The 26,526-nt window shown below is 41.7% G+C and overlaps 1 protein-coding gene across 1 annotated transcript in view; it reads right to left on the reverse strand.

Annotated features, from left to right (window-relative positions):
• Positions 1-1,744: 1,744 nt before the first annotated feature.
• LOC139447082 (tyrosine-protein kinase HTK16-like) overlaps positions 1,745-26,526 on the reverse strand; it is a 48,265-nt gene continuing 23,483 nt past the window's right edge. Inside the window, exons 3-19 of the mRNA XM_071228236.1 lie at positions 25,675-25,818; positions 24,293-24,364; positions 23,040-23,155; positions 22,070-22,210; positions 20,675-20,780; positions 18,758-18,825; positions 16,946-17,083; positions 15,441-15,570; positions 14,648-14,725; positions 13,412-13,515; positions 13,145-13,226; positions 11,842-11,924; positions 10,156-10,299; positions 9,298-9,486; positions 8,530-8,621; positions 6,910-7,036; positions 1,745-6,072 (exon numbers count right to left, since the gene is read on the reverse strand). Coding sequence (XP_071084337.1) covers positions 5,872-6,072; positions 6,910-7,036; positions 8,530-8,621; positions 9,298-9,486; positions 10,156-10,299; positions 11,842-11,924; positions 13,145-13,226; positions 13,412-13,515; positions 14,648-14,725; positions 15,441-15,570; positions 16,946-17,083; positions 18,758-18,825; positions 20,675-20,780; positions 22,070-22,210; positions 23,040-23,155; positions 24,293-24,364; positions 25,675-25,818 — 2,015 coding nt within the window. The 3' untranslated portion in view covers positions 1,745-5,871. The remainder of the gene's footprint in view (positions 6,073-6,909; positions 7,037-8,529; positions 8,622-9,297; positions 9,487-10,155; positions 10,300-11,841; positions 11,925-13,144; positions 13,227-13,411; positions 13,516-14,647; positions 14,726-15,440; positions 15,571-16,945; positions 17,084-18,757; positions 18,826-20,674; positions 20,781-22,069; positions 22,211-23,039; positions 23,156-24,292; positions 24,365-25,674; positions 25,819-26,526) is intronic.

Raw genomic sequence — 26,526 nt, forward strand, 5'->3', positions numbered from 1 at the left:
AAAACAACAGGTGGGCAGGTGGTGTTTTTTTTGTTGCTTGTTCAAACTAATATGTAACCAAATAAACAATGTACCATCAACCTGGGAAAGGGCCTCCCTACATGAACAAGCATACAAACTCCTATTGCCACCATAACCATAACACAAGATGTGCAGTAAAGCAGGGTGTATGTAAAGGGAAGTAACTGCGTGCTATATAGGATCACATTGTTTTAAGTATTAGGATTTAGTTTTTGGGTAAACGGAAATAACAATGAAACGTGTGGTGGACTTTATGATAATGCAGGCGGTGCCTGAGAACCAAGACTACCGTATTTGACGTAATAAGCGCCCGGGGCGCTCTCCAAATTAGAAATAGGGGGCTCTTATTAGAATATTATTTTGGTGAAAAAAATACATATTTGAAAGATAAATTTCGTTGTTTATGCTGACAGCCTGAAATGTTTATGTACGACAGATATTTTTGAAAAGATTTTAATTGCCCATAAATAAGGCTGCATATAACACACGTGTGAGTATTATACCGAATGAATAAGTCTTGTGTACATTGATCAATCGGAAGGGATGCAAATTGGGCTTGTTCACTAGACAATATATCAGCAAATATCGCCGTGGGCGCTTATTACGTCGAATACAGTATTATCTTTTTAGCCTTGTGTACTGTACCGTCTGTCTTACAGGAGAATATATGCACTGCCTGAACAATATAAACACCATTCTAAAAGTATTGATAGGAAGAGTACATTTCTACTCAATAAACATGGATACAAAACATCTTGTATCAGGTATTATTGAACACATTATGATGTGCTTAGATATTAAATCCTGTAAAATACTAAGATATCTATATCAGTATATATATGCACCAAGCTGAAAGGCAGCGTGTCAGTTAGTGCAAGATATGCACTATATCTTAGTAATGCAAGAACTGTGCAACCCTGACAGTTTAAAGCATTTAGAAAACTGTCCATACCAGAGTACAGCACCCACTTGCACAAAGCAATCTTAGCGCTAAGACTATCTTAAGCCTATGTTAAAGAATGGGAGTTACGATCATCTTAGCGATAAGACTATCTTAAGCCTATGTTAAAGAATGGGAGTTACGATCATCTTAGCGATAAGACTATCTTAAGCCTATGTTAAAGAATGGGAGTTACGATCATCTTAGCAATAAGACTATCTTAAGCCTATGTTAAAGAATGGGAGTTACGATCATCTTAGCGATAAGACTATCTTAAGCCTATGTTAAAGAATGGGAGTTACGATCATCTTAGCGATAAGACTATCTTAAGCCTATGTTAAAGAATGGGAGTTACGATCATCTTAGCGCTAAGATCGCTTTGTGCAAGTGGGCCCAGGCCTCTAGAGTAACAACATGGTTCATCCATCCTACAATTGAGATGGTCTTGCTAGTGGCAAAGATGATAAGTCAGGTCTACCTTGACTACGTTGACATATGACAGCAAGCACGGCAAAAAGTGGAATATTTGTCATATGGTGACAAAATATGTGAAATTCTGTTTAGTAGATGTCTATCAAATAGTTTTCTCTGTACCAATGATTCTTCCAGTGATTGACATCATGAGCATCGATCCATGCAATTGGGATACGATGACATGCATCAACCAAGTCAGCGAGCCTGACCATCCGATCCCATTAGTCGCCTCTTGTGACAAGCATGGGTTTCTGAAGACCAATTCTGACCCGGATTCTTACGACAAGCATAGTCACATTAATTAGTGAGTGAGGGAGTTCGGAGTGATGCAGGTCTCAGACATTTACCACTTCGGTGAAACCCACGAGCTCGGGTATGGTGCTGACAAACCTAGAAACATAATTGGGGCGAACCGGGATTCGAACCCACAATCATAGGTTTCTAACGTGCCCAAGGGACGCAACTCTGCACAGTGAATCGCGGCGCCTTAGACGACTGGGTCACCAGTGCCCCCCTCATTAATCTTGGACATGGTGTAGACATGTGTTACACTTACAAAAACAGCATTACTTGCACTCTACATGTCGTATTTCAAAACAATACTTAAGTCGAATTTGTCTATCTGATATATTTTCTGATGTGGAGGCTCATTAAAAAAGGGGTAATGCCTTCATTTAAGTCATATATGACCAATCTGGCTTCTCCACCCAAACTTTGGTAGGACTAAAAAGCAGCTCTTGATATGCAATGATATAAGTGTCAATTTGAGGAACATGTTTACAGGAATTAAAACAAAGCTGCAGGAATTAAAACAAAAAATAACAATGATAATTCAGCATGATGAACAATTGCAAGATGTTATTTACAAATCAGCTGTTGTGGCGTTACCAAGCTACCAGCGCCTAGCTGCTTTGATGACAATGAGTGGTGTTTACAAACATACATTAAGCACCTGACCAACTCACGTGAGTTGGGAGCTTCTCCAGCCAGGTAGATGTCTACAGTGGCTTCCACAGTCTCTACCCAGCACAGTCTCATTCAAGTCCAATCTTGTACTCCAATACCATGCCTCTGCAAGAGTATTTCACAAACCCACCATGGGACCTTGTGTCAAGTATTACCTTTATTAATTTGCATTCGGAACTGCCCACTAAAGTTCGTTTTTGAGATAAAGAGATCAGATGTGTTGCTCAACAGGCTTATAAGAAAGTTCACCTGATGCAACCTTGGGAGGATTATCAGAAATACATGCCGAGAGGTATCAGAGTACACTATCTGAAATTGATGAGACTGCACAGTCTATGCTACCTCCAACCTTAAAGAGGGACTAGACTCCACAATCTGGTGAGTTAGAAGACAAAGTAGGTGGGTGATGAATGACTTGAAACAGACCTACCAAACAGCACATGTCTAGTCCCTCTTTATATTGGATTGTACATTATCATCTAGTTCCTAAAACAGTTCACTAAAAACGTTTCTATGAAAACAGGTAAAACTTGTCTACAAACTTAGTGTCCATTATTATACAACACAGGTACAATAGTTCTGTCCTGTACAGGAACTGCCAATATATCACCTTGACTACTGATACAACAAAACAGGTGACACATGCACAGCTGTGACGTCATCCTCGTATATATTGACAATATACAGTGCTACACTGTAACCATGCTACTCACAAGATAAAGTGGGTATTGCATGGTCAGGAGTTTAATTTGTGGGTACTGGATGGCCTGAACTTTGTGGGTATTGCATGGTCAGAAGGTTTTGGGTACTGGATGCCCAGAAGTTGTTGGTACAGGATGGCCTGAGGTTTGTGGGTATTAGATGGTCAGGCATTAGTGGGTATCTGATGGCCTGAAGTTTGTGGGTATTGGATGGTCAGACATTAACGGTATCTGATGGCCTGAAGTTTGTGGGTATTTCATGGTCGGACGTTAGTGGGTATCTGATGACCTGAAGTTTGTGGGTATTGGATGGTCAGGCGTTAGTGGGAATCTGATGGCCTGAAGTTTGTGGGTATTTCATGGTCAGACGTTAGTGGCTATCTGATGACCTTTTTTTGTGGGTATAGGATGGCCAGAGGTTTGTGGGTATTGGATGGCCTAAAGTTAGTGGGTATTTGATGCCAGTAATTTGTTCTGATAAATATCTTAGTAAAATGTCCCAACAAATATTGCTGTATCAGTTTCAGGTTTGGGATGAAATTGTGACTGACAAAAAAATATACTTAACAAGAAAAGTATTGACGCATTTTGAAAATTCAAGAAGAATTATAGGATTTAGTACCATTTAGCTAAATTAACTTAAATTTATCTTTTAACCAATTTGATTGCAGCACTCTCTCAATAGTTTTACAACAGTCAGCAATACTCCAGTTATATCATGGAAGCCTATTTGTTAATTAAGCTGGGTCCAGGCAAATTGCTGAACTGGAGTGAAGACACACATGATCTGCAGAGCACACAAATTTAAACACTTCATCCTTTTTTGGCAGTTCTGTTGAGATCCTGTGGACCTTTTCTAGTAGACAGGGTTGTGGCACTGACAGGTATCAATACATACGAGGATGACACAGTGTGTCTAAAGTCAACATGAGAGAATTTGGCTGAAGGGTTAGTTCTTGTACAGGGTACTACAGATTTGTGGCCAAGGTACTTTCCTGTGTAAAGACTGTGATGTAAGACAAACGTTCCCTTGTTGACCACCGCATAGCTACTTAGTGACTCAGTGAGTATATTAAAGGCTGTGCAAAATAGATTTAAGTTTCTCTCAGACACATTACGTTTGTTTGCTGTTAATGCTGAAATCAGCAACATTACAGCAACATTCCAGCCATAAGACGCGGGAAACATTAAGTATCGCAGGTGGAAACAGAATGTTTGATATGATTCAGCCATTATTGAATTTACCACATCCATGGAGAAATCAGTTTTCGCTCTCAGATGAAAGTACTCGAGGCTCCAGTGCTATACAGTGGCCAGGACAGGTACATTCACATGTTCTTTTTATTCAGGGTAATCTCTCCATACAGAAATGTACCCGGCCTGCGAGTCAGTAGCCCATGTACAAGAACCTTTACAGAAGTATTTGGCACAGACGAGACAGCAGTACCTGTCCGCAATGATGGTTCACTTCCTTCAAGATAGGAGCACAAGAAACTGGACATCTTTCTAATCAGATAACCACAAGCCACAGTCTCTGCAGCATCGCTTAGGAATGGCTACATGAATCTAGGGAAGCTTCTTTCTCGGACAGGGTGTACATGGACAGATTGCATACAAGGCACTAGAAAGTCAAACACAGTCCGGGTCTTGAGCACCTGGTCTTCATGTCTCGGAATTCTTTCAAGGCCTTCACTAAAATACATGCCTTGTCATGTGACATGGGTTAAGAAAGAATACATCGAATATTTGACCAACGGACAAGGTGCAGAGAAAGCTATCAGTGGGAACAGTTGTGACATATATATACTTGATAGTTACTTTGAATATCTTGTCTGTTAGCACACATGGGTTAGTTTGGATTCAAACTGAGGCTCTGTCCATATCCCACAATTCCCTGTAAACATGTCTGCTGTGTCAGCTCCTGGGAATCTAACTGTCAGTTATCTGTAATCTACTTGTTCTTGAATTAAAACTGTCCATTAACTATGATTCATTTCATCATATTTGATATGCCTGGTCCCATGTGAACATGTGCATTGATCATAGTGATGATGACCAAGTTATATTTCAGAGTTGGTAGCATGGTAGGCTAGTTAACCCTATCCCCATCCTACAACCCCTCCCACTGTCAGCCCAGCAACTCTGTGACAAAACATTTCAGCTCACTCCTCTAGTGGGGATATTTGTCCCCCTCAAATGACACACCCTCACTCTGGTAGTTCAATCTCATGCTAGACTCAGTACCCCCCAGTTCTACCCATCTACCCCATAAGCTACAATCAAACCCAGTTCTACTTCCCCGATGACTCTACCTCACCCGACAGATCCACCTCACCCATAGCTTTACTTCAACCCCTTGATCCCTGCCCAATCCCAGTTAACCTCACCCAACAGCTGCACTCAAACCCAGTTCTATTTCACCCCCATGACTCACCTCACCCGACAGATCCACCTCACCCATAACTTTACTTCAACCCCTCTATCCCTGCCCAACCCCAGTTAACCTCACCCAACAGCTGCACTCAAACCCAGTTCTATTTCGCCCCCATGACTCACCTCACCCAACTGCTCTACCTCACCCATAACTTGCCCAACCCCAGTTTACCTCACCCAACAGCTTAAAATAATTCCATCCAACTCACCCCCATCCCTACCAAAAACGCTCTAGCTGACTGCTCACAGCGTATCTCACCCAAACAAGCTCAATATCAACCTTTCAATCTCAATGTGAACCCCACTTAAACCCCAACAACCCCAACTTCTCCACCACTACTCTCTCCTCGAGGCCTGCCTCAACAGATCATGAATGCTGGCATATTCAGGGTCCTCATCAAAGTGTTTGGCCAGGTCCAGGAACTGAGGCCGATGTTCTGCCTTCCAGGACCAACACTTGAGCATGATGCCGTACGCTGTCTGGGGGCACCTGTCTGGCTTCAGCAGCCGCTTCCCATGCTCGATGTACTGCACCACCTGGGGGAGAGAAACGACATACTTCACAAACCGAGCATTCTTCTTTATGGACAAAAACATTCTTCCAATTTTTTTTGGTAAACAGTCACAGTGTCTTCAGAGTAAATGGGAGATAGGACCCATAGAGTGGGGAGATAGAACCTAGAGAGAGAGGGGAGCTAGGACCCACAGAGAGAGGGGAGATAGGACCCCAAAGAGAGGGGAGATAGGACCGACAGAGAGGAGATAGGGCCCACAGAGAGGGGAGATAGGACCCACAGAGAGGGGAGATAGAACCCCAAAGAGAGGGGAGATAGGACTGACAGAGAGGAGATAGGGCCCACAGAGAGGAGATAGGACCCACAGAGAGAGGGGAGATAGAACCCCAAAGAGAGGGGAGATAGGACTGACAGAGAGGAGATAGGGCCCACAGAGAGGAGATAGGACCCACAGAGAGAGGGGAGATAGAACCCCAAAGAGAGGGGAGATAGGACTGACAGAGAGGAGATAGGGCCCACAGAGAGGAGATAGGACCCACAGAGAGAGGGGAGATAGAACCCCAAAGAGAGGGGAGATAGGACTGACAGAGAGGAGATAGGGCCCACAGAGAGGAGATAGGACCCACAGAGAGAGGGGAGATAGAACCCCAAAGAGAGGGGAGATAGGACCGACAGAGAGGAGATAGCGCCCACAGAGAGGGGAGATAGGACCCACAGAGAGGGGAGAAAGGACCCCAAAGAGGGGAGATAGGACCCCAAAGAGGGGAGATAGAACCTAGATAGAGAGGGGAGATAGGACCGACAGAGAGGAGATTGGGCCCACAGAGAGGGTACATGGAAGAAGACTGTAGATACAGACCTCGATCCCCTTCATCTCCCCGTAAGGCGGCTCCCCGAATGTAAACATCTCCCACAGAGTGACACCGTAGCTCCATACATCGCTAGCGTGAGAAAACTGGCCATAGTTAACACTCTCGGGGGCATACCTGCAACACATCACTAGCGTGAGAAAACTGGCCATAGTTAACACTCTCGGGGGCATTCCTGCAACACAGCACGTCTTATACACTTCACTGACAACAATAATTTCCTCATTTTGAGGGAAAACAACTCAAATGAAGATTCTCCAGTGAGTGACATGAGAAAATATATTTCTGAATGCTTTTTTGATAACATTAACTAGATCTGATGTTTTTTAAGAAAATGTACATTAGAAATAAATTTTCATTTAAAAATTTTGAAATATTTTCCTACCCATTCTAGAAAAGAATTCTTACTGAAGAAATATCTATTCAAATAGAAGAAATATTTTCCTACACATTCTTGGAAAGAATTCTTAACAAAGAAATCTAGAGAACTTTTTTGAAGAAATGTTTTCTTAACCCAAGAACTATATTAGAATATATTTTCAAAGACTTTCTCGGTAGTGATACTCTCAGGTTCTTTACATACATTTTACAAAAATATAGACTCATGTTTTTTCATTCTTAAAACAATCAATATTCATGATATCCTTGATAATAACAAATGTTATTTTTGGTAACAATATCATGTGGCTTGAAAGGTTCAAAGGAAGAAAAAATAAATAAAATTAAATACACAAATTATGGAAGTTGATAATTAATTATTACATGGAATAAAGCTTCAGTGAAGTCTCCCTGAAAGAAGTCTTTTGGATCTTTAGTGAATAATTAAGTTAGGTTTGCCACGTAGCCATGTGGGACACAATATCATTCTGAAAACTATACCTGGGGATTCAGAAATTGAAATGGGCATTGTTCATCTGTCAAAAGGAAGGGGACAGACTGTTTCATTTACAGCTGCTAATTACCCAGCTCAGGGTTCAAATGACACGCACTGAGTTCGAGATAAGTTGTTTGTCTAAATCTCATTAAAATCAGATCTTAGTTCTCGCTACCGGTAAACAACACCCCATTACAGGTAATTTCAGACTGACTTTTCACGAACTTCGATTGACCAATGAAATGACTGACAAGAAGTCGTCATTAACCAATCAGAAGACTGCTTTCTTGTGCTTTATGGCACTAATTTCAAATTGGCAGCAACGCTTTCAAAACATATTTTGACAAATTCTCGATTAAAAATTTGGTACATGAACAAAAGAACATTCTGGAATGGCCAATAGATGGTCTAGATTGTATGGATTCAGTCTTTAAGCCCGCAACTGCCATTCGGAATACCCCGTGTTAAAATTTTTGAGCTTGCATGATTAGAAACCACATTCCGATTGTCACTTTCACGATCTGGTAAGCGACGCTATGATTGGTCAGATGAAAGATCACTCTGACGTGACCCCTAATGGGATGTCCTCAGATCTTTGTTTAGCGGTAGTGACAACTAAGATCTTATTTTAATGAGATTGTGTTTGTCTTGACAGGACACTTGAGTTCCAGTGGGCAAGCCCTGAACATCTATTAAATGTACCCAAATGCATTTCTACCAATGCTGTTACACCAACCATTTGATGGGCCATCGACCACCATGTGTAGCCTTGTAATAATCACTCTCGGTCCCCACAGCTCGTGATAGGCCAAAGTCACTGATCTTAATCTGAAAGTGAAGATGAGGAATAATTAAATCCATATTTGATAGGCATTCCTTAGAAGTTGACGGATGTCAAAGTAGTCACAATTTTAATAATTATATCCATGAATTGTTTGATAGGCATTACTTAGAAGTTGACGGATGACAAAGTAGACACCATTTTATGGATAACATCTTCTTTAATACTGTAAAAATTAAATCCATGTTTCAGATTAATTAACAATAGAAAGTAGGTCACATCAGGTGACCTTCAAACAAGCCAATCATCAGTCAGTCTTCAACATTCTTAGTGCAAATGTACAAAGCGATAAAAGAAGAATATCTGATGTCTGTATCTTGAAAGTGAACAGTAACAGGCTGTTCAAAATGAAAATAATAAAAGCAGAATGTGTGTCCGCTTGCACCTGTCCAGATTAAAGCCGGTTTTATAGTAGCCCACTAAACTAGCATACTGCAGTTTTAACATGGATACCCCAGTCAGACACAGACTCCGAGCTGACCTGTCTTTATCATACCCTTAATGCCAAGCGCCAGGTGATATAACAAGTCCCATCTTTTAACAAGTTTGGGGACGTCAAACCGGGGATCAAACCACCACCCTTTCGCTCTCAGGGCAGACACTTTATCCACTATGCCACGGAGGTGTCTGCCAAAATAAGTAATGACCCTCTGATCGACCAACCTGCTTCATATCTTTCAACAGGATGTTTCTGGCAGCCAGATCTCGGTGAACGAGTCTCTGAGTCTCCAGGTACTTCATGCCGTTAGCGATCTGTGCCGCCCAAAGGTACAAGTCTGTCTTCACATCAATCTTTTCTTCGTGGTCCAGGAGGAAGTCCAGCATGGACCCCATCGGCACATACTCCTCCACCTGAAGCAGACATGGTGGACACGACAGTCAAACAGGCACCGTCTAGCATGTCACAGTTGTCACTCACAGCAGACATCATCTAGCATGTCACTCACAGCAGACATCATCTAACATGTCAGTTGTCAGTCACAGCAGACATCGTCTAGCATGTCACTCACAGCAGACATCATCTAGCATGTCAGTTGTCACTCATCGCAGACATCATCTAGCATGTCACTCACAGCAGACATCATCAAGCATGTGACTCACAGCAGACATCATCTAGTATGTCACTCACAGCAGACATCATCTAGCATGTCACTCACACCAGACATCATCTAACATGTCAGTTGTCAGTCACAGCAGACATCATCTAGCATGTCACTCACAGCAGACATCATCTAGCATGTGACTCACAGCAGACATCATCTAGCATCTCACTCACAGCAGACATCATCTAGCATCTCACTCACAGCAGACATCATCTAGCATGTCACTCACACCAGACATCATCTCGCATGTCACTCACAGCAGACATCATCTAGCATGTCACTCACAGCAGACATCATCTAGCATGTCACTCACAGCAGACATCATCTAGCATGTCACTCACAGCAGACATCATCTAGCATGTCACTCACAGCAGACCTCACACCTACACTACTATGGAGATGACTCCCTGACACTGACCAGCATGAGAGGTGGTCCCTCGCAGACGCCCAGCAGACTGAGGATGCAGGCGTGTTGGAGAGACTGCATCACTCGGGCTTCAGCCAGGAAACTATTGGCATTCTCCACGGACCCATCATGGAACGTCTTCAGCGCCACATCTATCTGCAAGTAATATACACACTCCACAGTAAGCACCATCTCACTGCCTCCATGAAGGTCTAGTCTTATACATGTTTTGGACAAACGTTCTTCCTATTAAATCTTTGTGTGGCATTTACAGGTTTGACATGACTGATGGCAAGGAACTACTCCAAATCAAATCTGGTTAAAATTTTCGTGTCATCCACATGCAAAGGGTACCAGCTACTAGCCAAACATTGAACATGTTGGTTGGTTTGTTGTTAAACGCCGCACTCGGCTATATTCCAGCTATATGAAGGCTGTTATAATCGAGTCTGGACCAGACAATCCAGTGATTGAGGTCATGAGCATCAATCCACGCAATTGGGATTGATGACATGCATCAACCAAGACAGCAAGCCTGACCATCCGATCCCATTAGTCGCCTCTTATGACAAGCATAGGACTTTGCATTTACGGCAAGCATAAATTGCTGAAGACCTATTCTACCCCGGATCTTCACAGGTAACATTGAACATGTAAATTGATGTGGATCCAGGAGTTTGAAGAAGGGGGCATGATACCCAAGTCACAAAGTAACCAAGGGGTAGTTAACATGTAACTGTCTGAAAACGGCGGACAGCTCGCTCCCTGGACTCACTCTGGATCCGCCAATGAGTAAAAGTAACACTAACTCGATAGAACACCAGTCACTACATAGTGTTGAAGAAGAATCTCTTCTTGTGAATCTTGGCAGTCTGGCTGAACGAGTTCGCCTACCTTCTCACTCCTGAACGTGCCCTTGTGAATCTAGGCAGTCTGGCTGAACGAGTTCACCTAACTTCTCACTCCTGAACGTGCCCTTGTGAATCTTGGCAGTCTGGCTGAACGCGTTCACCTACCTTCTCACTCCTGAACGTGCCCTTGTGAATCTTGGCAGTCTGGCTGAACGCGTTCACCTACCTTCTCACTCCTGAACGTGCCCTTGTGAATCTTGGCAGCCTGGCTGAACGCGTTCACCTACCTTCTCACTCCTGAACGTGCCCTTGTGAATCTTGGCAGTCTGGCTGAACGAGTTCACCTACCTTCTCACTCCTGAACGTGCCCTTGTGAATCTTGGCAGTCTGGCTGAACACGTTCACCTACCTTCTCACTTCTGAACGTGCCCTTGTGAATCTTGGCAGTCTGGCTGAACGAGTTCACCTACCTTCTCACTCCTGAACGTGCCCTTGTGGATCTTGGCAGTCTGGCTGAACAAGCCGACCTACCTTCTCACTTCTGAACGTGCCCTTGTGAATCTTGGCAGTCTGGCTGAACGAGTTCACCTAACTTCTCACTCCTGAACGTGCCCTTGTGAATCTTGGCAGTCTGGCTGAACGCGTTCACCTACCTTCTCACTCCTGAACATGCCCTTGTGAATCTTGGCAGTCTGGCTGAACGAATTCACCTACCTTCTCACTCCTGAACGGCCGTCATATAGCTGGAATATTGCTGAGTATGGCGTTAAACAACAAACAAACAAACAAAACACTCCTGAACGCGCCCTTGTGAGTCTTGGCAGTGTGGCTGAACGAGTTCACCTACCTTCTCACTCCTGAACGTGCCCTTGTGAGTTATCAAAGTGCCCTTCAGCACAGAGCCGTACTCTCCCTGGCCCAGCTCCGAACCTGCACACAGAATGCTCAACTTTAGCTGTGCATGTAACAGTAAGTGATGTCATGTAACAAAGTAGTTGACAATATTCCAGCTACACGGTCCTCTGATCAGTTTTGTTGTTTAATGCCGCACTCAGCAATATTCCAGCTATATGACAGCGGTCTGTAAATAATCAAGTCTGGAACAGACAATCCAGTGATTGACATAATGAGCATCAATCCACAGAATTGGGATACGATGACATGCTTCAACCAAGTCAGCGAGTCTGACCACCCGATCCCGTTAGTCAACTCTTACGACAAGCACAGTCGCCTTTTACGGCAAGAATGGGTTGCTGAAGACCTATTCTACCCTGGATTTTCACAAGGGGCCATGGACCTGGTTAGCCTCAACGCGTGATCAACAACCCTCGCTGTCAGAAACAGTGACACACAATCAGTCAGACCACAACCCTGACAACATCTACTTGCAATGGGATACTGAGGACCTATTGTAAACCAAGTTCCCACAGAATCTTTCATGGAACAAGTTCTATTAGAAAGGAGCATTGTCTTTGTAATACTGAGAGATACCATGCACATCGGTGCGGTAGCCTAGTGGGTAAAGCGTTCGCTCGTTAAGCCGAAGATCGGAGTTCGATTCTCCACATGGGTACAATGTGTGAAGTCCATGGTGTCCCCCGCCAAGGTGTTGCTGGAATATTGCTAATAGTGGCGTAAAACAATACTCGTTCACTCACTCACCAAATGGGAACTTTAATATACATATGGGAAAAAACTACCAGTATATAGTTTGGTGTGCCATTTTTGTCAACTAATACATATGTGGGCATACACAAGAAGCGAATGTCATGTGGCACTCCAGGACTGGAAGACTTTTGGTGGTGCTTGATAATGTCCTCTATTATTCCATCCATCCGAGACGCGGCTCCTATACTCTTAATAATAGTCATGATTCTCAGGCACAGCCCACATCATCATAAAGGCCGCCACATGTTTGATTTTTATTTCCATTTTCACAAAAAACAAATCTTTAAATTTTCCGCGTCTCGAACACATGACCCCAGCAGTGAAATGCTACAATACTTAAGGACAACATAATTTGGCTGAAATTATTGTAAACAAAATTTGGTTACATACTAGTTTGAACAACCCCCCCATAAAAAAAAACACCACCCACCCGCCTGCACACTATTGTCAAAAGCCATTGCCTCAAAACCAGAGAGCCGTACCTCTTTTGATTTTCGAAAGTGGGATCATTGTTAAATTTGTTTGCTGCGGTTCTGCATCTGCCGGCTTCCGATTTGGGATAGGCTGAAACAAACATGGCCGACTATGAGCAGCTGCATGGACAGTCTAGTCCAAAAATCAGCAAATAATTGACAATCTCATTAAAATCAGACTTTTACTCAAATTTGACACCACTCACAAAGACTCTTTTGACCTGTATTTATAATAATGTGACCTATAAATATGACCTGTCAGTCAGTGTGACTCACCCCAGCAGGCACCGGCGGCGTGACAGGTTCGGGCGTAGTTGGGTTGTTCTTGTTTGGTGCAGAGTACAGATCGTCAGTGGGTCTCGGAGGAAGCCCTGGAGGATCTGCAAGATAATTCAATAATGCAACCTCCTTCCCTCTTTGTTTGTTTACAGGTCTGGAGGAAGTTGGATTTGTTTGCTTGTTTACTGACCTGGATCTGTTTGATTGTAGGCCAGGAGGAACATGGATTTGTTTGTTTGAAGGCCAGGAGGAACATGGATTTGTTTGATTGTAGGCCAGGAGGAACATGGATTTGTTTGATTATAGGCCAGGAGAAACATGGATTTGTTTGATTGTAGGCCAGGAGGAACATGGATTTGTTTGATTATAGGCCAGGAGGAACATGGATTCGTTTGATTGTAGGCCAGGAGAAACATGTATTTGTTTGACTGTAGGCCAGGAGGAACATGGATTTGTTTGATTGTAGGCCAGGAGAAACATGCATTTGTTTGATTGTAGACCAGGAGGAACATGAATTTGTTTGTTTGAAGGCCAGGAGGAACATGGATTTGTTTGATTGTAAGCCAGGAGGAACATGGATTTGTTTGATTGTAGACCAGACCAGGAGGAACATGGATTTGTTTGTCTGTAGACCAGGAGGAACATGGATTTGTTTGATTGTAGGCCAGGAGGAACATGGACTTGTTTGATTGTAGACCAGACCAGGAGGAACATGGATTTGTTTGACTGTAGACCAGACCAGGAGGAACATGGATTTGTTTGACTGTAGGCCAGGAGGAACATGGATTTGTTTGATTGTAGGCCAGGAGGAACATGGATTTGTTTGACTGTAGGCCAGGAGGAACATGGATATGTTTGACTGTAGGCCTGAAGGAACATGGATTTGTTTGTTTGCTTACAAACCAGGAGGAACATGGATTTGTTTGACTGTAGGCCAGGAGGAACATGGATTTGTGTGTGTGTCTATAGAACAGGAAGATTTTTTATCTGTCTATAGACCAGGAAGATATGAACCAAGAGGAAACTTTGGTCTGTCTTCAGACCAGGAGTAACTTAGATGTGTTTGTATGTCTCCAGACCAGGAGGAACTCGGATCTGTCTATAGACCAAGAGGAACTTTGCTCTGTCTATGGACCAGTGGTCACTTTGATTTGTTTTTTCACTTACAGGTCGAGCGGAATTTTGATTTATTTCCAGACAGTGAAGGATGTATAAACAAGTCATGGTGTTTACCTGGCTGAGATATTGGTCTTGGATAGCTGTTGTCTGACGTTTGCGCCCTTGGCACTATTACTTCAATTACTCTCTGAGCTGAGAACAAAGAAAATTATGAATGATAATAAATCCATCAATATTTGTTCAGTGTATAAATATTTAATCTAATCTGTTCTCATTGACTATAAAGGTCAGAGTGACCTTGTAAACGTTTCACCTCTTCAGTAAGGTTTCACAACTATTATCATTTATTCGTACAGGGTTTAATTTCTGCAATACCTCAGGCTTTAAGTCCATTCACACTGAGGCATAAATATGTCATAATTGTAAGTATATATCCAACAGACAAGAGGGAGTCAGAGTGTGTGCAATTTCATCAAAATCAGATTTTTTACTCCAATAAAATACCTCTGACTGTCCAATCTGAAGCCAATCACATGTCAGCATTCTGAAAAAATTTGGCTTCATACCTTTACCAGAGTAAAAGATCTGATTGATTTGGACAAGTCTGCAGCCGAGTCTAGTAACATATTGTTCGGACTATTAGCCTCAGAATAATTATTGTCCATACCAGTTTATAACATGAAAGCCTACTGACAATTTTGCTGAGAGCAGTTTAGGCTCGCCCACTATTTGCCAAAGACTATGAGTTGTTCCTACAGTGCTTTTAGCAACATTCCAGCAATATCACATCACCAGGAACCAAAACTAGCTTCACACACAACGAGGAATAAAACCCAGTACTTGAGCATGATGAGTGACCACTTTAACCACTACCCCACCGCCCCAACAGAGAAAGTCGAGTGCGTACTTGAGTTGAGGGACGCTGTGAGCATACAAGGCAGCCCGTCCATCTGTCGGGTGTAGTGGTAGACCACGTGTTCCAGGGACAGCAGGTACGGGCCGTCGTCGATGAAGTGAACCAGGCGCCCCTCGTAGTCCTGCGCAGACAACAGACATGACCACGCATGAATACATGACACCTTTTTATGACTAACAACTTATTTTATTATCTGTAACGTTTGACAGGTACTTAAAGCTCCTTCGGGGGCACGGGCGGCCCAGTCGTGAGTGAGTGAGTGTTTTACGCCACTTTCAGCAATATCCCTCGGCTTCACACACTGTAACCATGTGGGGAATTGAACCCGGTCCTTCGTCGTGACGAGTGAGCACTTTAACCAGCAGGCTACCCGACCGCCCAAGTAGGCATAGAGACCTGTAACGGGATGTCCTCAGCCATTGAGAGAACTTGTATCTGATTTTAATGAGATTAAGGTAATCTAAGCATGAAATAAATCCCGTTTTCTATATTTGAAGCATTAATTGTTTATTGTTAAGCAAGTTTATCTCTGCAGCCGTTGTAATATGCAGCTACCAGCCGATTCGTCTCGCATCAAAACACACAACAGAATAAACGGATAAACTATGTGTTGTTTTTAGGAAGACATTATTGTTTTTACGGAAGTATTCTACTCAGTGCTAAAAAGTGGTGCTGTTTGCTGTTTGATTGGATCAGGTAAGGATGCAAGAAGGTAAGGATTTATATCATTCCACTAATAAATATTGAGTCGCATTTCTGACTAGGGGCCAACAGTCGTATTAATTTGGAGACGCATTAATTTTAAGATTTACCTCATATTATGTTTTATTATGCCTCAAAGTGAGATTGACCAATCAGAGAGCAGAGCTCTTGACCCCACATGAGCCTGTATACCGTCAGTAAAAATCCAAGATGGTTGTTACTGACCTCATATGAGACGGTATACCATCAGTAACAGCAATCTTGGATTTTCCAACACCCATCTCATATATTTCACATGGAAATGCTGGTACCAAAATTCGTTATTTGACACTGTTTGTGTTTTACTATCATTAATTGTGATATGCAAGGACATTAATCTGTTTTTTAGATCACATTTGTGACTTTATTGATAAATATTTTTGTTAAAATTTTCAACAAGGTTTGGTCTCTTAGTATTGAAGAGTGGTCTCCCTTTGACATCAGCAATGGCTGTCAAACACTTTGCTAGTACAACGGATGAGGAAATCTTTAATAAAAGGCAAAATGTGCGATATGGAAAACAGAGAGTGTAAACTTTTCAGCATAATAAATTCGTTATGGTGTCTTTAGTTGCCGTATACAGTGCCATATAAGGTTAGCAGAATAATATTGGGTTAAGCTGACGCCTCACTAATATGACACTGTATACGGCAACGAAAGACACTATAACTAATAAAATTTCACTTTAAACAATAATAATTGTGTAACTGACAAGAAGGCGTCTAATGACAGCGGCGAGAGTCCCAGTCACCTACCTGGTTCCTGATCTCGTAGTTGAAGGCCGCTCGACTGTGACACAAGCTGAGTACATGCCAGCCAAAATGTTTCTTGCTTGGTCGAATCAAAAACAGTCCTTCTCTCATCCCGTGAAATTCAAACATCTGCATCGCTCCCTGTGTAAGAAAAGCAGGTACAACGCATGGTTGACATCCAACATCACTGTTCGAAATTAAGGACGGTCTCAGGGTCCCTACTGTATTTGAACAAGCGTTTGTTGGTTGGTTTGTTGTTTAACGCCACACTCAGCAATATTCCAGCTATATGACGGCGGTGTGTAAATAATCGAATCTGGACCAGACAATCAAGTGATTAATATCATGAGCATCGATCCACACAATTGGGATCGAGGACATGCATCAACCAAGTCAGTGAGCCTGACCACCCGATCCCGTAAGTCGCCTTTTACAACAAACATAGTCACCTTTTACAGCAAGCATGGGTTGCTGAAGACCTATTCTACCCCGGAATCTTCACGGGTCCCATAAATACTGAATGATTATCATAAGCATTATGAGATGGGCTCCTTGACTGTCATAATAAATTTCCAACACTGCTCATCATAGCTTTTATAGTACACAGCATTCGAAATTCACACTTGTCCACGAGTCCAAGACAACTAAATTGTGATTAGGACAACAACAAATTTTATGATGGTATTTCTCAATGGCTATTAATATTTGTGGGCTATATAGCAAATTCTAATCGAAGTGTTTTTCCGAGATTAAATGTATCATGATGAGTTGACAAAAGTAGCAAATATCCAAGGTTCATTCGAAATCATTCTGCCAACTTTTTCAGTGTGTAAACAGTTATAACCAGGGTCTTGAATGTGAAAGTAGTGACGTCATTTGATTGTGATGTCATAGTAATCAATGATGTCATAATGGTCTGCAAGGCACTGTGCTGCAATTTCATGATAGTGACAACAATTAGCATATATGGAATTACCTCACCAAAGTGACATCTCCCATGAAAGTCAGTTCCTGATGATAAAATTCTTTGGCAGTTCTCCATTCTGTATTTTCACTAATAATAAGTCTAGCAGAACTAGCTACGATTGAGTGAGTTGGGTTTAACATCGCTTTTAACAGTATTACAGTTATATCGCGGCGTGTCAGCTTAATGTGGGAGGAAAGCCCGAAGTGATGCAGGTCTCAGATGTTTACCACTTTGGTGAAACCCACGAGCACGGGTATGGTGCTGACAAACCTAGAAACATAATTGGGGCGAACCGGGATTCGAACCCACAATCATAGGTTTCTGGCGTGCCCAAAGGACGCAACTCTGCACAGGGAATCGCGGCGCCTTAGACGACTAGACCACCCGTGCCCCTGAACTAGCTACGAAGTCTGAGAACAAGTGACATAATATATCACTCATCCCTCTGGACTGATCTCTCAAAACATATTTCTAAGGCAATGTAACATGGCAAAGCACTCTGTAACTCTTAGAAATTAAGTCATTGTGCATCTATTTTGGCTTGATTTCACTGAAGGCAACGATTCCTGGATCACAGTCAAGACCAATGATGAGTGAGTGAGTGAGTTTGGTTTTACGCCGCTTTTAGCAATATTCCAGCAATATCAGGGTGGGGGACACCACAAAAGGGCTTCACACATTGTACCCATGTTGGGAATCGAACCCGGATCTTCAGCGTGACGAGCGAACGCTTTAACCACTAGGCTACCCGACCCCCCCAGACCAATAATTAACTAACTATCAAGGAATATGGTTGATACGGACGTCGGGCAAGGGTAATTTAAAACCATGCACTGCGTTACACCTACCTGTCGATCTAGTTCTGCATGGAACCAATCCGCCTGTTTGGTCTGCATGTCATGAATTTCATAATTTTCTGAAAATGGAAATAACATGAGCCTAACTACAGTCAGACTGAGGCAAAAGCAAAACATTGCAATATAACAAAGTCCAATTTAATTAAACAACTGAAAAATTAATTAGTATACCAACTCAACATTTATGTTCTGAACAATGGGACCTAATTAAAAAAACCTATCACATAAATGTTGAACATAACCATTGCAAGATAATTAAGATCTCAAAGAACTATTCCTCTTTGGGAAACTAACAGAGCTTCACTAACAACCAATTTCAAAATGAAATAACTCCCTATAAATCAGGCACATTTGACGATCACATCGATAATCAAGGTCTATATTGTAACAGAATGGGACTTAATTCACAAAGTGCACCAAATCATGTGAGCGCCTTGATTAAAAACATACAAAGATTTGGAAAATATTGTTTGATGCTGAGTTGGTGGTACACATGCATGACAAAGCCGGAAATCGACCGAAATCTGGATGTCAATTTCGTTACGCAGTTTTGATTTGACTATGCATAGACTCATTTGTCCAGACAAAATATAACTCCATAATTCCAGCCTGGTTCGGGCAAAGGGTGGAATCTGGACTTTTTTTAGAAAGTTAACTCACTTGCCTCACGAAGATGGAAGAAACCAGGTCTTTGAAATAACTGGATTAAAGTCCTTAAGAAGTTCTGACATGAGCTTTCAGTTTGTTTGTTTGTTTGTTTGTTTGTTTGTTTATTTGCTTGTTTGTTAACCAAAATGAATGCCCAACAGAGGGATGCCACCATAACAAATTCTTCCAGGTTAAATTTTGTACCACTTCCAAATGCAGTTTTCTTCAAACACTACATCAAAACATGACATCAAACCATCAGGACCACACATAAAATCCTTCCTAATTAGATATTGCTAAATTCATTAAATAAATTTATCAATTAACAAACTCGTTGTTCAAAACATCTCTCTATTTAACATTTAAAAAAAATGCTTTTTTACTGAAATTTCCTTCACTGCAATTATGTTAAGCTGTTTGCAAAATGAAAGTAATTTACTTCACTATCAATATTCATAATAACATACATGTTTATATACAACAGATATATTTTTCCAGAATTTAATTGCCCATAATTAAGGGCGCATATAACACATGAGTGCGTATTATACACGAATAAATAAGTCTTGTGTACATTGATCAAGGGCAGGGCACTTATTACGTCCAATTCTGTGCAACGAGTGATATTTGTGCCAAGAGATTGAGCAGTAGTGAACAAACTTTATTCAAACATCAATGAAACTAGAACTTTTCAATAATACAATGTAGTTCAATAATAGTGAAATAGTGAAATGAGGTTTAACGTCGTGTCCAAGATTATTGCACTTATATAGCGACGTGCATGCACGTGTGTGTTTGTGTGTGTGGCTGCTTGTACTAGTCTAGACTAATGCCGATTTATAGTGCCGATTTATAGTGCTAGCCCACTGAGATACCATGCCGCAGTTTAACATTAATATCCCACTCAGACACAGTATACTGACTCGAGCCGACCAGTCCTTGGTCTGGCCGAGCGCCAGACAGGGTAACAACAAGTACCATCTTTTAACATCTTTCGGTATGAGGCGGCTGGGGATTACACCCCAGACCTTCCGCTCTCCGGGCGGACGCTTGACCACTAGACCACAGAGGGTTCCGCAATGCACGTGTAATATACACAAGAAAATATGGACTGTTGTGTACATGTTAGGTTTTAAGGAGGCGCTTACTGGTCTAGATTGGTCCAGGAGTTGGTCTGAGAGAACTTATTGGAACAGCACAAAATACGGTGAATATGGCATCTATTGTCAGCCAGTGTTCATGGTGTTGATCTCGACTTACTGAAGTGGTTGATGCACTCCCTCCTCCCGTATGTTTTCGCCAAATCTAGGGGGGTCAGCTTGTCATCATTCCGGGGAAATGGAGTGGCATCGTTTTCTAATAGCACCTGTTACAGAAAATCAAAATAATGGTTAGTGAGAGAGTTGGACATTATTCCAGTTATATCATGGCACGTCAGCTTAATATGGGAGGAAAGCCCGAAGTGATGCAGGTCTCAGACGGTGAAACCCACAAGCACGGGTATTGTGCTGACAAACCTAGAAACATAACTGGGGCAAACTGGGATTCGAACCCACAATCATAGGTTTCTGGCATGCCCAAGGGACCCAACTCTGCACAGCTAATCGCGGCGCCTTAGACGACTGGGCTACCCGTGCCCCCCAGCCATTGACAAGGCAAAAAGTGAGCCCTCCACTCCAACATCAGCTGAAGAACAACGTGATATTGGAGATAGATTGATGCCTTGACATTTCAGCCGGTTTATCATTAAAAGCACAATAATATGATATAGTAATGGCATGAGTCAAAGATTCACTGGTGCATCATCAGCATGCTATGCCTGATATGGAACACTTGACATGTATAAAGCAATATTTTCTAAGAAAATCTACTTATCAATGTCAAACTTTGCACTGCACCTCTCCTGTTAGTATATAATCGGTACACACAGTTGGAATTAAAGCCATGAAGTAGTTTTCAAGTTATTGGTCACACAAATGTTGAAGTACAAAAATTCTAAGACAAAAAAAAGAAAAATATCTATATTTTTTCATTAAAAACCAAACATTGAAATCAAACTTAGAACCACATCTCTCCTATCATGCCTATTGGTATAAAAACTGTTAATCAAGTTTGAAAAGAATCTATGAAGAAGTTTTCACGGTATAGGTCGCACAAATAAATGTCCTCGGAAGGACGGACAGAATTCCTTGGTATAACTTTATACCCCTTCCCTTTTAAGTCGGAGGTATAAGTGCATTCAGACACTTAGCTTTAAGATATTTAATATATGGTAAGAACATAATATGGTGATAAAAATTTATGCCCAAGAATTTGGTTTCCTTTCATGGCTCAAGAAGTAAATCGGGGTCACCATGTGGTTCATATCCCAATCAGGGGACATGTTTGTTTGTTTGTTTGTTGTTTAACGCCACACTCAGCAATATTCCAGCTATATGACGGCGGTCTGTAAATAATCGAGTCTGGACCAGACAATCAAGTGATTGACATCATGAGCATCGATCCAAGCAATTGGGATCAATGACCAAGTTAGCGAGTCTGACCACCCGGTCCTGTTAGTCACATCTTACGACAAGCATAGTCGCCTTTTTCAGCAAGTATGGGTTGCTGAGGACCTATTCTACCCCGGATCAGAGGACATGAGATGGCACTTGCCTTGATACAGTTGATGTGGCCCCGCATGGCAGCTTCATGGAGCGGCACCCAGCCTGTCTGAGAGCACCGTTCTGAAGTGACGCTCCGACCCTTCTTTATCAGCAGTTCCACTACCCGTGGTTGGTTGGCCACGCAGGCCCTCTGTGAACATGACAGATTGTTTGTTTGTTGTTAAATGATGCACCCAGCAATATTCCAGCCATATCATACTGCCTACAAATAATCAAATCTGGACCAGGCAATCCAGTGATTGACCTCATGAGCATCGATCCACAAGCAATCTGTGAAGACACTGATCCTGCACTATTACGACAAGCATAGGTTACCGAGGACCCATTTTATCCGGAATCTTCAGGATGACAAGACTCTCAGCAAAATATCTTGATGTTTGACACCAAACATGCACTATCGAATTAGAACATTATGCAGTGTTTTCTTGTGTTTTTAAAAGAAATATATTTTCATATTCCATGGCAAATGGCACGATGTGTGTTATAGGCCTTTATTTGAAAGTTTTGAAACATATTCTTCTCTTATCACAGGGGAAGTAGTTTCCATTAATTGCAGGGTTTTACATGACATGTAACTCCTTTGCACCCAAATTCTGGTCCACCTGGCGAGATCAGTAGGCTTAACAAACATGACCCAAATTCTGGTCCACCTGTGAGATCAGTAGACTTAACAAACATGACCCAAATTTTGGTTCACTTGTGAGATCAGTAGACTTAACAAACATGGCCCAAATTCTGGTCCACCTGTGAGATCAGTAGACTTAACAAACATGACCCAAATTCCGGTCCACCTGTGAGATCAGTAGACTTAACAAACATGACCCAAATTCTGGTCCACCTGGCGAGATCAGTAGACTTAACAAACATGGCCAAAATTCTGGTTCACTTGTGAGATCAGTAGACTTAACAAACATGGCCAAAATTCTGGTCCACTTGCGAAATCAGTAAGCTTCACCTACATGTAGTGCGGTGTGTCCGTTAGTGTCCTTGATCTTGACATCAGCCCCTCTGTCCAGCAGTTGAGCCACAATTTCATAGTAGCCGTGGAAGGCTGCATCATGGAGGGCTAGAGAACCTGCAACATACACACGGAACCAGTCACAGCAAACTGGGATACTGCAGAACACAGTACATTTCCCTACCATGTTTTTCAAAGTTGAGTTTCAAAACATATTCTAAAAGATGAGTGAAAAGTGAAAAGGACAGCAGATTACTTTGTTATGAAAGCCCTCTCAATACTGTTTTCCAACCAATCTCATCAGATTGGTTCAAAGATTTGTCTTGGAGCCGCGGGGTAACCTAGTACTTAAAGCGTTTGCTTGTCTTGCTGATGCTTGGGTTCAATTCCCCCGTAGGTGCAAAGTTTTAATCCCATTTCTGGTGTCTTCCGATGTGACATTGCTGTAATAGTGCTAATAGCGGAGTAAACATATACTGTAAATCTTGAAATTAACGCGAGTGTGAATTAAATTCGAAAAATGCGAGTGGTCTTTGCTCGCATTATTAAACATCGCATTTATATCAACAATAAGACATTTTGTTTAGCAGAAATACCAACTTAGACATACGCTGAAAACAAACAACTATGTATTCCACATCACTGTTTATTGAGTAGCACTTGCAACAAGTATATAAACATGTCATTCAGACACTAATTACATCCTGGGAATTGTGACCGCTGGGGTCAAGACAAGAGTTCTACTCACTTACGTCATCACTGATCACACATGCAAGTCCAGACAGACGCCACCCACACAACACAGTGTCTTTGTTCTTTGCGACTGCGTCAAAGTCCGTCACGAGTGTTTTAGCGGATGTACACTACTCAGCACTAATAAGCAGTTCTATTTGGTGCGTGATTGGATTAATGTAAGGTTGGATTAGGGTGAGGATTCTCCTGTAAACCTGACAGAGGACATTTTCTTTAGATAACACATCCACTGATGCTTGAGAGGAGGGGGTGTCGCATTCATATTGAGTCGCATTTCTGGCAAGAGGGCAGCGTTCGCATTCTTTTGGAGACCCATCAATTTCACAATTTACAGTACTCACTCACTCACTCACTCACTCACTGTGTTTTGTCAAAACTAATTAAATGTAACAGATGACCTAGCACCCCTTGGTTTATTTGTGTAAACTGTGGCAGCACGTAGAGTCTGGTTACCAATATATCTGTTAAATGGTCATTATTTCCATTACCATGGTTACTCACCAATCTTATTTTTGGCATTAACATCTGGGCAGGTACTATATGCCAATATTCTCTTAACAACATCTTTTTTACCTGCAAACAAAAACAGAAACAATGTCATCCAGGTGAAAAAAACATGCTTGCTGTATTAGCAGAATCGGGCTACAGTAGAATGGAAACATTAAGAATTCACACTGAATGTCTTAAAAAACAACATCAATTTGACTTAGAAAATGAAAATAGTCTGTTGCTTAACAATAAACTTTGCTTATAACTGTTTGTAGAGGTTTTTTTATGGTGTTCTCATATTTCTGAAGAAACTTGAGATATACATGCTTCTTAACAAGAAGGAAATAAGCGTAGCACTTTGGTACAGGTGGTATGCAGGATATTTTTACGTATGGAACAATTTGACCAGACACCATAGGGACTTCTTGTGCTACACATATTTCGATTGCGAAAACGTTATGTTGACATTTAATAGTCAAACTGCAACAAATATGACTTTTAGCGAGTCACGGTACGCCATTTATGATATGTGCATCCGTTCTCTTGCAACTAAAGTTTCAAGGCATCAATAGCTATAATCTGACGGTGGTTGCTGTATATAATGGTGAGTTGTGCGATCTTCCGATCACTTCGCATAAGATTTTGCCAAAATTATTGTAAACATTATTATAATTATTGAATAAAATTAATAAAATATATTGCAAACATTAGTCCAGATAAACAATGAACAACTTTTTTATAACCAGATATTATAATAATAGGATTAAATTGCATACTTCAGTTCGGATTTGTTGACTGGTATTTCCGGTGTTACATGATCGCGGTGATCAGCTGATAATGTTTTCGGAGATGGGGGAAAACATTGTGTCATTAGAAAATTTGAGTTTATCAAAAATGTTTGTAAATTTTGGGAGCCATGCTTTAACGCGCGATATAACCGAGTTAGCGCTATATTGAAGAGCGCAATAGCGAGGGAACAATGTAGTACTAATTGAACCATAATGTATGTACACTTGACACATTTCTTCAAAGTTTTCCTTTAGTATAATCTGCTGACTCATCAGTAATCACATCCATGACAAACATCAGCCCTCAAAACCACCAGACGATTGGGGCATTATCAGTAACCATGACATCAAAATCAAATGACATCACTCATCACTCTTTTAATGAAGCTGAATTATTATTCACAAACTGAAAATACTGGACGAATGATATCGGATGATAAATAGAGTCTGATGATATCGAATGTATCAACACTTGACGATAAACATTTAAAGCTCCCGGGTTTGAAGACATCAAAGGACACTAGGTGAGATTCTCTACATCTTCCATCGCCATGGTGCAGCACGAGGCGCTCCTCCAAACTGGTTACATCTGTTGACAGCACCTACCCTCTAGAACTGCCCGATGCAACAGATTGTTGGGTCCGAACTTCCGACAGGTACTCGGTGGTATTGACCCTCGGCAGAAGCTGCTGAGTTTGGTGGGAAGTCCGTTTGCCATACCTGTGTAGTGAGTGACCAATTTGTCCAAACCTGGAAATAAGTCAATACGGTAGTTGAGGCATTTTATTTCTTATGCTTAGTTTATGGCTGATGGTCAGAAAAAAAATTAAAAATTGCAAAAATATTCTTTTGGAGAGGTCATAAAATAGTGAGTGAGTGAGTATGGTTTTACGCCGCTTTTGGCAATATTCCAGCAATATCACGGTGGGGGACACCAGAAATGGGCTTCACACATTGTACCCATGTGGGGTATCGAACCTGGGTCTTCAGCTATATGATGGCAGCCCATAAATAATCAATTCTGGACCAGACAATCCAGTGACTGATATTGTGAGCACCAATCAAAGTCTTCAGGGTTAGATGACACACAATCAACCAAGTCTGACCACCCAATCCATTTAGTGGATCTTACCCAGAATCCCCAAGGGTTTTGTGTTTATGGTTGGTTATATGGTATAAATACTTGATGTCTAATGCAATTCCCTAATTTGACTAGTACCATATGTGCCCATGTTTCTTTAGAACAACTTCAACAACTGCCTTGCCTTTGCATGTGTTTGTGCCAGTGGTGCAGGATATGCTCACCTTCTCACCTGGTATCATCACTATTTGGATGTTATTCATAAAGACACACTTATGCCACGTATGATATTGTCGGAAGATTTCGCACAATGGATTTCTTTTGATGATGGAAATATTTATTGTCCCTTTTATTTCTTATGATTATGAGTATTTTGG

This window comes from Haliotis cracherodii, unplaced genomic scaffold (assembly GCF_022045235.1).
Source record: "Haliotis cracherodii isolate W230 unplaced genomic scaffold, xgHalCrac1.p SCAF_7, whole genome shotgun sequence".
Taxonomy (NCBI): Eukaryota; Metazoa; Mollusca; class Gastropoda; order Lepetellida; family Haliotidae; genus Haliotis; species Haliotis cracherodii.